The sequence below is a fragment of the Nicotiana attenuata genome, unplaced genomic scaffold, assembly GCF_001879085.1.
Source record: "Nicotiana attenuata strain UT unplaced genomic scaffold, NIATTr2, whole genome shotgun sequence".
Lineage (NCBI taxonomy): Eukaryota > Viridiplantae > Streptophyta > Magnoliopsida > Solanales > Solanaceae > Nicotiana > Nicotiana attenuata.
In genome coordinates, this window is record NW_017674183.1 from 71,456 (window position 1) to 85,385 (window position 13,930).

The 13,930-nt window shown below is 39.4% G+C and overlaps 1 protein-coding gene across 1 annotated transcript; it reads right to left on the bottom strand.

Moving 5' to 3' along the window:
• Window positions 1-10,040: 10,040 nt before the first annotated feature.
• LOC109218149 (malonyl-coenzyme:anthocyanin 5-O-glucoside-6'''-O-malonyltransferase-like) lies at window positions 10,041-11,665 on the bottom strand. The gene has a single exon (XM_019382488.1). It carries the CDS (start codon window positions 11,530-11,532, stop codon window positions 10,171-10,173), a length of 1,362 nt encoding a protein of 453 aa, XP_019238033.1. The 5' UTR covers window positions 11,533-11,665; the 3' UTR covers window positions 10,041-10,170.
• Window positions 11,666-13,930: the final 2,265 nt, after the last annotated feature.

Sequence of the window (13,930 nt, forward strand, 5' to 3'; positions counted from 1 at the left end):
ACTCATCTGACCGTCTGAACAAGGCACCCTTTAGGGTCAACCTGGTCATCGGGGCTGCTATAGATGAAAACCCCTCCACAAGTCGACGGTAATAACCTGCCAATCCCAAGAAACTTCGGATCTCTGTAGCTGATGTAGGTCTAGGCCAATTCTGAACGGCCTCAATCTTCTTAGGATCCACCTGAATACCCTCTGCTGATACGACGTGACCGGAGGAAGCAACTGAACTCAACCAAAACTCATATTTCGAAAACTTAGCATATAACTGGCTGTCTCTCAGAGTCTGAAGAACGATCTGAAGATGCTGCTCATGCTCCTCTCGACTACGGGAGTAGATCAAGATATCATCAATAAAAACAATAACAAAGGAATCCAGATAAGGCTTGAAAAATCGGTTCATCACATCCATAAATGTTGCTGGGGAATATTTCAGCCCAAATGACATCACTAGAAACTCATAATGCCCAAACCGAGTCCGAAAAGTTGTCTTAGGGACATCGGATGCCCTAATCCTCAAGTGATGGTAGCCAGACCTCAAATCAATCTTTAAAAACACCTTAGCACCCTAAAGCTGATCAAATAAGTCATCAATCCTCGGCAGTGGATACTTGTTTTAATAGTGACATTGTTCAACTGCCGATAATCTATACACATCATCATCGATCCATCCTTCTTCTTTACAAACAACACCAGCACGCCCCAAGGTGAGACATTGGGTCTAATAAAGCCCTTATCGAGCAAATCTTGCAATTGCTCCTTCAACTCTTTCAACTCTGGAGGGGCCATGCGGTATGGCGGAATAGAAATGGGCTTAGTGCCCGGAACCAAATCAATACAGAAGTTAATATCCATGTCGGGTGGCATCCCCGGAAGGTCTGCAGGAAATACTTCTGGAAACTCTCGAACAACTGGTACAAAATCCATAGAAGGAACCTCCGTACTAGAATCGCGGACAAAAGCCAAATAAGCTAGACAACCCTTCTCGACCATGCGCCAAGACTTCATATATGAAATAACCCTACAAGTAGAATGACCAGGAGTCCCTCTCCACTCTAATTGAGGCAACCCCGGCAAGGCTAAGGTCACAATCATGGCGTGATAGTCTAATATAGCATGATAAGGTGACAACCAATCCATCCCCAAAATGACATCAAAGTCAACCATATCGAGAAGTAAGAGACCTAGACGAGTCTTAAGACCCCCAAAATGACCACACACGAATGATAGACACGATCTATAACAATAGAATACCCCACCGGTGTGGACACATAAATGGGAGCACCTAAAAAATCACAAGGCACAACCTAATATGAAGCAAAATAGGATGATACATACGAATAAGTAGATCCCGGATCAAATAATACTGAGACATCCCTACTGCAAACTGAAACCATACCTGTGATAACCGCTTCAGATGAGTCAGCCTCAGGCCTGGCTAGAAAAGCATAGCATCGGAGCTGGGCCCCACCACTCTGAACTGCATCTCGAGGACAGGCCCTGTCTGGCTGGCCTCCACCTCTAGCGGCCTGACCTCCACCTCTAATACCTCGACCTCCAACTCTAGTTGTCTGACCCCTACCTCTAGCTGACTGAGTGGGCGGTGGAACTCCCGGTGCCAGGACCATTGCACGAGAACCCTGATGCTGAGAACTGCTTGATGTTCGAGAGTAATACCTAGCAATGTGCCTCGGATTGCCACAAGTATAACAAGATCTCGGCTGCTGTGGCTGATGACCTTGAAACTAACCTTGGCAGCCTGAGTTACCACCCCGAAAACTCTCGAGCGGAGGTGCACTGATAGGAGCTGGTGGTACACTGTAGGCTAGCTGATCGAAATACTGCATATGAGAGCCAAAACCATCTGGAGCACCGTGAGAAGCCTGAAGTGCTGAATTAAACGGCCTGGGAGGATGTCCTCTACCAAAAGTACCCAGGCCTCCAGATGAGGCCCCACTGAATCCACCGGAATGACGAGGCCTCTTGTCAGGCCCCTGACCACTCCCCTGAGCTAAAGCCATCTCAACTCGTCTGGCCACATTGGCTGCATCCTGGAAAGAAAACTCGCTCCCTATCTCCTTAGCCATCTGCAATCTGATAGGCTGAGCAAGTCCCTGAGGCTTATGTAATTGTGATTTGAAGAAATGACTAATGTTGAGATTTAGAACGTAATTAATTGGATTAAAGAAACCAAGGTTGTGTCCCCTTCAATGAAATGTAATGCTTACGGTGTTAATGTGATATATTTCTAATGGAAGGTCATTTATGATGTGCAAATGATTTCTAATTGACCACCCAATATTTTCCAATAGTTGGGTAGTATTTCCTCTTAATGATTTTTCCAAATATAAAAGAGTTGCAATTAAAAACAATCAATATATGCCAAATAAAACACACATATTCCTAAGTGATTCTATTAAACAAGGGTTAACGCCTTGAGTCTTTGATATTCACTCCTACCAAATTCTAACCCACTTTCCCAAGCAAAGCAAGAATTTAATGGCACTTGTTAATGTTTGCAACCACCAACAATAAATGAAGAATGAGGAGTAAATAAACATCAACCAACCATTATATATATTCTCAATGGTAAATACCCATTAACATTACACCCATTTAGGGTCCACAACCTTAGTATTTAAAGTTAGCTACTCATGCTAAAATACAAAATGAAGAGAATATTTAATGTCATAAAGCTTACAAAGTGAAAGATTCTTCAACCAAAAGCTTCCAAAAGTGAAGAATATTAAAGTCTTGTATTCCAGCTCCCAAATTCCGACAAGATGAGCCCACAAAAACCTAATAAATCTATTTATAGTGGACCAAAAATCGGGACAAAAATAGGACAAAAATGCCCCTTCAGGTTGAATATGCGACTGCATTTCTGTCGCATAGCAGACATGCGGTCCGCATTCTTGACATCGCCATCGCAAATTGAAACCCTAGTTTCCAGGCCTTCACCGCATTTATGGTTTGCGGTCCGCATTGTAGAAATGCGACCGCATTTTGCATCGCATTTTCTTCCTTCAGTAGACCTCATGTTTGGTTTGCGGTCAATTCTGCGGCTCGCAAACAGGTTATGCGATCATAGATGGGACCGCATTTTTGACGTTGAATTTTGCCCAGCAATCTGTTTTGGTCTGCGATTTTGGTGTAAGATCTGCTGTTCGCATGTGGGTTTTGTGATAGCATTTCCACAATTGCGATGCCTTTTTGCTCTTTTCTTATTTTTTTGTGGCTTTTTGCTTTTATTTCCATGCTCTTGGGTCCTTAGACCTCATGTACTGCAAAAACACTAAAATTGCATAATCAAAGGAGATAATTGCATTAAAAACAAGCTAAAGTCTAAGCAATTTATATTGAAATGTGCCGAAATTCTCCGGCACATCAGTCCCTCAACAAAACTCCTCACCCTCTCTCTCTCTCTCTCGGTGGGGAGTATAAGAAGAGCATGACGGGCCAAATCAATAAAGCGGGTCTCGTACTGAGTAACGGACATGCTGCCTTGCTGGAGATGCTCGAACTCCCTATGATAGTCCTCTCTCTGTGTAACAGGAAGGAACTTTTTGAGAAATAGATGAGAGAACTGGTCTCGAGTCAAAGCAGGCGACCTAGCTGGTCTGCCAATCAAAAATCCCTCCACCATTTCTTGGCGGAACCTGACAAATGGATGTAACGACCCAACTGGTCGTTTTGAGCAATTGTGTCTGGTTCAGTAGTTTGAGGTCACGAGAAGCTTCATATTATGTGTATCGACTTGTGTGCGCAGTCCAGGCGTGAAACCGAAAAAGCTTTTATGTGAAAATATAAAAAAATAGTAATTTCTAGAGTTAAAATTTGGTTTTTAGTTGACTTTTGTCAACATTTTTGGTAAAAAAACCCGGATCTGTATTTCAACGATCCCGGGAGCTCCGCGGTAAAATATGGGACTTGGGCATACGCCCGGAATTGAATTCCGAGGTCCCTAGCCTTAGAAACAATTTTTGATGAAAATTGTTGTGCGGGTTTTTAAAGAAAATAAAGAAATGAATTAATGTTTGAACTCGTTGGTATCGGGCCTGTATTTTGGTTCCGGAGCCTGGTACAAGTTTGTTATGATATTTAAGTCCTATCTATGAAATTGGGTGAGAATCGGAATTGACTTGACGTGATTTGAACATCCGGTTGAAAAGTTAGAAAATCATGAGTTTTGAGGTTAAATTCGTAGTTTTTGATGTTATTTTGATGATTTGATCGCACGATCAAGTCCGCATGATGTTTTTAGACTCGGGTGCATGTTTGGTTTGGAGCCCCAAGGGCTTGGGTGAGTTTCGGATATGTTTAGGCTATGTTGCGCTTGTTTTTGGATGTTTCGTTGTCGTTTCTTCAAGCAAAAAATGATACCACATTGATCAAATGAGATCCAAATTCAATTTTTGTTGAATCATTAGATCCGTATCAAAATTACAGAGCCATAGGAAAAAGAATTATCAAATTTGGACATCGTATGAAGAGGTTATGCTCATATTCGTGTCGGGAAAAATTGCTGGTTTCTGGTGTGGTCGCAAATGCAAACTTTTTCATCGCAAATGCAAATTTTTTGTCACGAATGCGACTTCTGCCAGCCCTGCCTTGTTCGCAATTTGCGAGGGTTCGCAATTGCAAACCCTGGGTCGCAAATGCGACATCTGAGGCCTGTTAAGTGAGATTTTTGACGGGATTTTCACCCATTTTTCAATTTTGTCAAACCCTAAACCTCCATCGGCGATTTGCCAAAGACACAAACTTCTCCAAATAATTGGGTAAGTGTCTCTAATCAACTTCCAACTTTATTTTGTGATTATATCTTAGATTTAACATCAAATTCATGAGAATCTAAAGGAAAATTTGGGAAAAATTGTGAAATCTTTCAAAAATATAAAATGATGATTTGAATGACCAAATGGTATCGCAATTAGATAATTTTTGTATGGGTGAACTCATAGCGGAATGGGTGTTCGGTTTTTGTAAATTTTGTCGGGTTCCTAGGTGTGGGCCCGGGTAGTTGATTTTTGTTGACCTTTTGCAAATTGCATAAGAATCATAGTTTTGTTAATTGAAATTGTTTTCTCTTGCATTGTTTGATGTATTCAAGTTGTTTTTGTCTAGATTGAGCCGAGCGTTGATGAATTGGTAAAGGAAAAGCTAAATTGAGTATTGAATTGGCCGGATTGAGGTAAGTATCTTTCCTAACCTTGTGTGGGGGACTTCCCCTTAGGATTTGAGTCTTCTATGCTAATTGTAGTCCGTGCACGCAAGGTGACGAGTGTGTGCTCGGACTTATTTGTGGGAAAATTGCCTTTCAGGTTCTTAGGTCCTTATGTTCATTATGTGGGAAGTATTCCGTTATGATTGAGTTATCTAATTGCATAATTTATCTCTATATGCTCCATACGATGTTGTTAGCCTTCCTCTAACTCTAACTTGTTACTTGGCCTTATTTGCCTTAATTGAATTAATTGTTCTCCTTATTGTTTTGTTATCTTTTAATTGGAAATTCCTCTGTGACCCCGTGTATATATGCTATGTGTCCAAAATGTTGTGATTGTCGGTGTAGTTATCATGTGCTTATTATGTCGTGTTGTTTTGTCAAGGTTATTGCGCTTCTTGGTTTCTCCGTGATTCTCTTGTTGCTATGTAATCATACTCTTGGTGGTGGAATTTATTTGTGATTGGATTGTTGTTGATTCCCTTGCCGGGATGTTATTGTTCATATTGTTGATTCCCTTGCCGGGATATATTGTTTCTATTGTTTGGGTGAGGAAGAGTGTAAAGCACGAAGGGTAATGCCGTGCATGATATTGTGAGGAAGAGTGTAAAGTACGAAGGGTGATGTCGTGCATGATATTGTGAGTGAGAGTTAATGCACGAAGGGTGATGCCGTGCCATGATTATGAGAGTTAATGCATGAAGGGTGATGCCCTGCCATATTATGTGAGTGTAAAAGCACGAAGAGTGATGCCGTGCCACATTATTGAGAGTAAAAGCACGAAGGCTGATGCCGTGCCACATTATTGAGAGTAAAAGCACGAAGGCTGATGTCGTGCCGTTTCTGTTAATTTCTATGGTGAGAACGAGAGTAAAAGCACGAAGGGTGATGCCGTGCACTTTCTGTTTGCTGTATTTATTTGTTGTTATCAATTCAAGTGTTTTAACGGTTCAGAATTTCCTTACTGTTGTGATCCTTTGTGTTGGAACCCATAGTATTGTCAATACCTCGCCGTATTTATATATATATTTCAATACCTCAAAGTTCAATAATTTCTTCCATTTTTTATTCAATTAGTTTCTCAATTAAATTTCCTTAAATTGTCAGATGTTGTATTCTACTTACAAAAAAAAAGGAACTTCTACTAAGTTGTAAATTATTAAGTCCCAAAAGGTAATAATTCATTCGATGTTGCATTTTAATTGAAAATGGTACTTTATTTATTCAAATGATTTCTAAAAATAACTTCATCTTTTCTTGCTGAGTTCCTAATTGATTTAGAAGTGGTACTCTACTTCACGTTATGTAAAGGAGACTCCTTGAGCATTTTAAATTGTTTGGGTTATGGACCCTATGTACTGAGTAATATGAGAACGTTGTTGCGCAATGTGAGAAAGAAATATATGGGCACAAGGTGTCGGTGTGCCAAAGGTTTTGTAATTGAGGTTATGATATGAGACATCAAGTTTGAGATGGCTGGAATTTGTGCATCAGAAATGATATAATTTATTGAGCTGACATTGCCTTCCTTATTGAGTACCTATTTACTTGTCGGTGTTCCAGCTGTGTTGGTGTTAATTTCCTTGGTTGTCTTTCGTTTCCATCCGTGTGTCCTTTTATCGTTTCTACTGATTGTAGTTTGTTCTCTCCATGTTATTGATATTACTTTGTTATCTTTATGTTGATAGTTTATTATCATGTCCCGTTCTATTTATTTGACCAGTAGGTGTCCGGACTGTTCCTCGTCACTACTCCACCGAGGTTAGTCTTGATACTTACTGGGCACCGTTGTGGTGTGCTCATACTACACTTCTGTACATTTTTGTGTACAGATCTAGGTATTTGATCGATAGTAGCTATGCGGGTCGTTGCGGTGGAGACTCAAGGTAAACCTGCTGTAGCGTTCGCAGGTCTCGGAGTTACCTTCATTTGTACTTATTTTCATATGTTCCTTTTGTTTCGGAACAGTGATGTATTTATTTTGTATAACTACTCTTAGAAAGGCCTATGACTTGTACCACCGGTTTTGGGAATTGTAATTGTTCAGAGTAATTTAATTTACAGTTAGTCAATATCCATGTTTTTATAGAAAATGTTAGGCTTACCTAGTATAGAGGCTAGGTGCCATCACGACTCCTTTGGAGGGATTTTGGGTCGTGACAATGGAAGGTAGCAAAGTCGACCCCATTGGTCTCTACTATCCCCTTGTTATGTAACACCTCATAACAACTGTCCAGATAGTCCCGGGGATCCTCTGAAGATGTAGCGCTATAGTGAGTGGTGAAAAGCTTGGTAAACCTATCCAATCTCCACAAGGCCTCAGAAGACATAGCAGATCCATCGCCGGTCTATGCTGCAGCACCCGGCGAAACCACCCTAACTAGCTGAGTTGCTGGAGTCTGAAATTGGGGAGCCATCTGCTCCGGAGTGTGAGTGGCGGGAGTTTAGGCTCCTCCCCCAGCCTGAGAGACAGCTGGTGCTACAGTTAATGTGCCGACCTGAGCAACACTCTCCATAAGGCCCACTAGACGGACCAAAGTATCCTGAAGTACCGGGGTGGCGATGAACCCCTCTGGAACTTGAGCTGGCTCTGCTGAAACAGTTTGGGCTGGAGCCTCCTCATCAAACTCTAACTGAGTCTCTGCAGCTGGTGCTGCTGCTCGAGCTCTAGGCTGAGCCCTGCCCTTGCCTCGGCCTCTAGCACGGCCTCGCCCTCGACCTCTGCCCCTCGTAGGAGCTACCACTGGGGGCTCTGGCTGCTGCTCAGTTGAAGAAGTCGTATGTGCTCTCGCCATCTGCGAAAGAACAAGAGTAAAGAGTTCAATTAGCAATGAGAGATCAAATCACACAATAGAGAAAAATAGAAGTTAAATTGTTCCTAAACTCTGTAGCCTCTGGGTGATAAGCACAGACGTCTCCATACCGATCCCTCAGACTCTACCTAGCTTGTTCGTAAATTGTGAGACCTAGGCAACCTAGTGCTCCGATACCAATTTGTCACGACCCAGATTTCCCACCGTCGGGACCGTGATGGTGCCTAACTTTTCAGATGCTAGGCAAGCCAACTATTAAAGATTTAATACGCTAACCCTTGAACAAATCAGTAAATAACAGCAATTAAACCAAAAAAGATTAGAGAGTGCAGAATTTCATAATAACACAAGTACTTATACACAACTACCCAGAAACTGGTGTCACAATTCACGAACTTCTAAGAGTCACTACAAATACTGGCTGAAAGAAAATATAATTGTCTTTGAATGAAAAGAACAGTAAACTGGAATAACTAGAAGGGGACTCTAGGGTTTGCGAAAGCCAGCAAATCTACCTTGGGTCTCCTGTGGGTCTAAAGACAGCAACTCAATTCAAGTCAATACGGTCCAGTACCGAATCTGCATAGAAAGTGCAGAGTGCAGTATCAGTACAACTGACCCCATGTACTGGTAAGTGCCAAGCCTAACCTCGGCAAAGTAGTGACGAGGCTAGGACAAGACACATGCATAAACTTGTGTTGTTAAACAACATGCTAACAGAAATAACAACTAACAAAAGCTAAACAGATATTAACGAAGGGGAAAACATGCTAAGGGGGTACAAAAATAAGGAATCACAGCAGTAGAAAAATTTAAACAGCTAGTACACTTTGAACCAGTAATAACAATTAAACACAGCAAAAGGAAAATGCACGGCATCACCCTTCGTGCTTTTACTCTCAACCTCACCAGATAATCAAAAATAGAAACATGCATGGCGTCACCCTTCATGCTTTACCACTCAACCTCACCACATGAATAATAGAAATGTGCACGGCATCACCCTTCGTGCTTTATCACTCTACCTCACCACATAAGTAATAGAAACGTGCATGATATCACCTTTCGTGCTTTATCACTCTCCCTCACCAAAACAGAGACAACAATAATAGGGAGACAGAAATGGAAACAACAAGTCTTACTTCAACACTTAGTTCCACAATACCAATCTCAACTTCAGGTACAAACCCCATCAACACCAAATTCAATAAAACATGATACGAAACTTCTCAACACATCAAATAACTAGTCTACACATGGACAATATGATCAAAAATACAACATTTGCAAGAACAAGAGTCACTCACATGCTATGACTCGACAACAACGTATAGATACTCGTCACCTCACCTATACGTTGTACTCAACATCCAAACACGTAACAAGTAAGCAAATAACACCTAATCCCTCAAGCTAAGGTTAGCCACAACACTTACCTCGCCCCTTCGACCAAACTCATGGCTCAATCACCACTTTTCCTTCACACAAGCCTCTGGACCAATGGAATAGCAAATTACCAACCAAATAATTCAATTTAAGCCATAGGAACCAACCCAACGCGTTCCGGTAACCCTTACCACTAAAGTAGGTCCGCTCCTGAGTGAAATGGTCTTAAACAAATTGGGATCTTAAAAAAAACTGAAATATTCCAAATATACAAAGATCACGAAGTAGATGAGTAAGAAAGTAACATTTGGACGAAATCAAGATACACCAAGGGGCACACATTTCAAAAAAGAACTCTTATCTTGACTAGTACTCCCTCCGTTCACTTTTACTTGTCCAATATTTTAAAAATAGATTTTCACTTTTACTTGTCAATTTTAGTATATCAAGATAAAATAATTTATTTTTTCCTGTTATACCCATAGTATTAATTATTCATTTCACATCATTTTCTCAAATCCATTAAAAATATGCATCAATTAATATGGTAACATGCTAAATTATGCACTTCATTTATTATTTCTTAAGGGACGTGAAAAGTTCAAAGTAGACAAGTAAAAGTGAACGGAGGGAGTACCAAATTGTCCAAGTATTGCAGCTACAATTTGAAGTATTTTAATCACTCCACTAAAATAAGCAAATGCAACTCTACATTTTGTGGTAAAAATATAACTTTAGCCAGGCTTGCTACAGAAAGCTAAGCCCGTGAGTGAACATAGCAGCAAAAGCATTCATTCGAGTTTTGGACAAAGACAAACCAATCTCTAGATCTCCATCTGAGTCTTTGGACTTACTAAGGGACATTGATATGCTATCACCACTGTCAATGGAAACGAACTCTAATTTTTCTGCCCTACCCCAACCAAAATCAGCAGCATATAAGTCAAGCTTTGGTGATCCAGCAACTGAAAGCGACCGTTTTGCATCTACTTTGTCATATTCTTTAAACCAACCACCACTCAAGATCCATTCCTCATCCTTCATCCTTTTCTGAATAGCTTCTCCAATTAATTCCACAGCAATTGTAAAACCTTCCTTTCCTGCTAAGTCAACATGTCTAGTTCTTGCAACGTACCCGACTATGGCATTCCCGAAATAAGATGGAGGAAGTGGTGGATTGAACTGTGCTCTGCAATCTGCTGCACATCCGAAGAATTCCATTCCATTCTCGTCGATCTCTTCACCTATTGCAGCCTCTGATTTTATTATGCAAGTCCATACATAAGCACACGTTACTGTGAAAGATGTTACATGAGTTAGGTTTGGTCGTCTTGACAATATTAAATTCTTGAGTTTCCCGATGTCATCCCGTGTTATAATAAATGTACTTCGAACCTTATCAGGAGGAGTCACAATGTCAGACATCTTCATCATGTGCTTATATTTCTTCATTTCATCCCATATAGACATCCCTACTCCATTAGGGTCTTTGATTACGGACCTATCGTAAAATGGAATGAACTCTTTGTCTAAGAATTGTTCGTCTCCATCGAATTTATTGAGCAAAGCCCATGCCCTAACGAACTTTACTATGGTAGCTCCATCACCAGCAACGTGATGGTTAGTGAAACCAATGGATATGCCATGATTCGGAAAAAGTGTCACTTGAATGGCTAAGACCGGGGCTAATTGGAACCCAGGTGCATCCTTAGGTTCCGCCAACTGAGGAATAAAGTTATAAAAATCCTTAGCATTACGGGGATGGTTACCAATGAGATAATTGAAATTCATATCACTTTCAGAAAAAATAACAGATACAGAATCTCCAGTTACATAACGCAACTCAGGATAACCGCTCCAATCTTGTGGACAAGAAACATTGCCAGCTAGGGGTAAATAGTGTTTGAGAGTGAACGAGAGTGAATTTTTAAGACTAGGAATAATGGTTTGGACGAAATCGGGTCTGGAAATAGGAAGCTTGTAGAATAAAATCCGCCGCATACGGTGGAAATATAACCAAACATGATCAAAATAAGTAAGAGGGAGTGTCAATTCAGCTGCACTGCCGGGAGATGGCGCAACTTCACATTTCTCAATCAGAGACACCATTATTGTAACGTTTGGTTAAGAAATAACACAATGGGTGTTGGATTGGCTTATCAATATATGTTGTAGAGGTGAATGAAACTGTTGATTTTGATGACTCGAGAGGTGACTTCATATGCAAAAAGTTAGAGGCGCCTTTACTGACTTTAAAATGTGCGTACCTTAATTATCGATAGTCGGAATTCATATGTATGGCTGTAATGGGCTCCTTTCGTCTTTATTTGTTTGATTGTTTTTCTCTACACGTAAGGAAAGATATCTCTGGCAGTCTGGCTGATTGGATGTAACCAATCTGTGCCACATGAAAGCTGCCATTTGCTGGTCCATAGTCCAATTCCACAATCTTTTTATCTTAGCACAATGATTTTTTCCCGAGTGGAGGCAAATTCATAATTTAAAGTCTTGAGTTTTTATGATAATCTTAAGTTAAGTTATCTCCGTGTGACCTATTGGTTACGAGTTCTAGCCATAGAATCAATTATTGACGTTTGTATCAAAGTAGGCCGCCTGCATCACACTACCCTAGGGTGCGGCCCTTCTTCAGGCCCTGCATGAACGCGAGATGCTTTGTGTATCGCGCTGCCCTTTTTAATTTTTACGATGATCTCAAGTTATTATATAATACTAGTTTTAGGTACGCGTGTTGCACGTATACCCTATTTTAACGAATATTTAATTACATAAATAAAATTTAAATAATGTCTTTATTGACCTCCAATGTTCTGCCTTATGAAAATAAAAACTGATGAAGAGAAAATATTATCTAAGTATCAAAGGAGTTCAAGTGTATTATCTGTGAATCTATGTCTATTTATATTATTATTAAATTCTATATAAAGTTTATATATGAAAGTCGAAATAGACTTCAAAGTTGCATCATTTATTGTCGATTTTTTTGAAAGTCCATTTTAAAGATGTTATTAATTGGATCTGTTTACTTTGTTGGAGAAAGTTTTACATGTTCATGACTTATTCGCATAAGTTTTTTTTTTTTAAATCCTAAATAATAGGATTTCATACATAGTTCAAATAAAAAATTATTTAATACATAAATTTTAGTAGATTTTAAATTTTTTTTATTAGAAATATAACTTAAAATAAATTTTATTCAATGCGAAATCTATTTTTGAAAAAGTAAGAAAGGCGATCGATATATTGTTATGGGACTTCATGCCTTTTAGTATAATAAATAGATATAAATATAGATTTGTGATAATGATCGAATAATGTTAAGAAGATTCTATGAGCCCTTAGTATTTAAGTTTTACTATTAGTTTATCATAATTAATTTTAAAGTCCTTAATATTAGAACAGCATAATTCTAACAAATAAAGATTTAGTAAATAAAAGTATTTGTATTTATTAGGAAAATAATTGAATAACTATTTTGTCTAGTATATTATCTAATTTAATGAATATAAAAGTCAACCAAATACTTTTAGTTGGTAAGAACAACTCTTTCATCCTCAAAAAGTTAGTCGCTGATTATATATAATGTCATTATGATTTATTTTCGCAAAACAAAAATTTAAACGAAATAGAAAAGTTTAACGTTCGGGTTGAGTGATTTTGGCCAAATTAAATTAAGGGGTAAATTTAAAAAATAGCCAGACTTACAACTGGTCGTTCAAAAATAGCCCAATTTCAGAAGTAATCAAAATTTAGCCACTTTTTAATAAAGATAAATCTGAGCGAAAACATTGTTCAAAACCCGGAAAATACTCCAGTATATTATGCTGGAGTTCCAGCATAAGTATACTTGAACTCCAGCATATTATACTGGAGTTCCAGAATAAGTATGCTGGAACTCCAGTATAATATGATGGAGTTCCAACATAAGTACACTAGAACTCCAGCATAATATACTGGAGTTCCAGCAAGTATATTGGTCCAGTATAATATATTGGAGTTTGGAGCACCGGTGCTCCAGTCTCCAGTATATTATACTGGAGCCAGCAAAGTATACCGGTCCAGCATAATATGCTGGAGTTCATACACAAGTGCACCGAACTCCAGTATATTATGCTGGACCGGTCTCTATTGCAGCAAAATAGTGGCTATTTTTCATTGACTTGGTAAACGCTGGCTATTTTTGATTGACCAGTCCGAAAACTGGCTATACCGTGAAATTTAAACGACAAATATGTCAAAAGCCCAAGGGCCCAACAGCCCCCCCCCCCCCCTCCTCTTTTTCTTTTTCTTTTTTTTCTAGACAAACCCCAGCACAGATTACCATTCTTCTCAATCGAGAAAAAGACTCGCATATATGGTTTGATACTGCATGCAATACGGGAATGCCGACTTTCTTTCTAGTTAACGTACAACTCAAATCTCAAATGAAAGTGAACTTCTGCATAAACTAAAAAGTGATAAAGCAAACCATTCTAAAATAACTTTATAT

What these genes read in the sequence shown, in the direction of transcription:
- LOC109218149 (XM_019382488.1), bottom strand. Translation starts at nt 11,532, where the DNA reads ATGGTGTCTCTGATTGAGAAATGTGAAGTTGCGCCATCTCCCGGCAGT.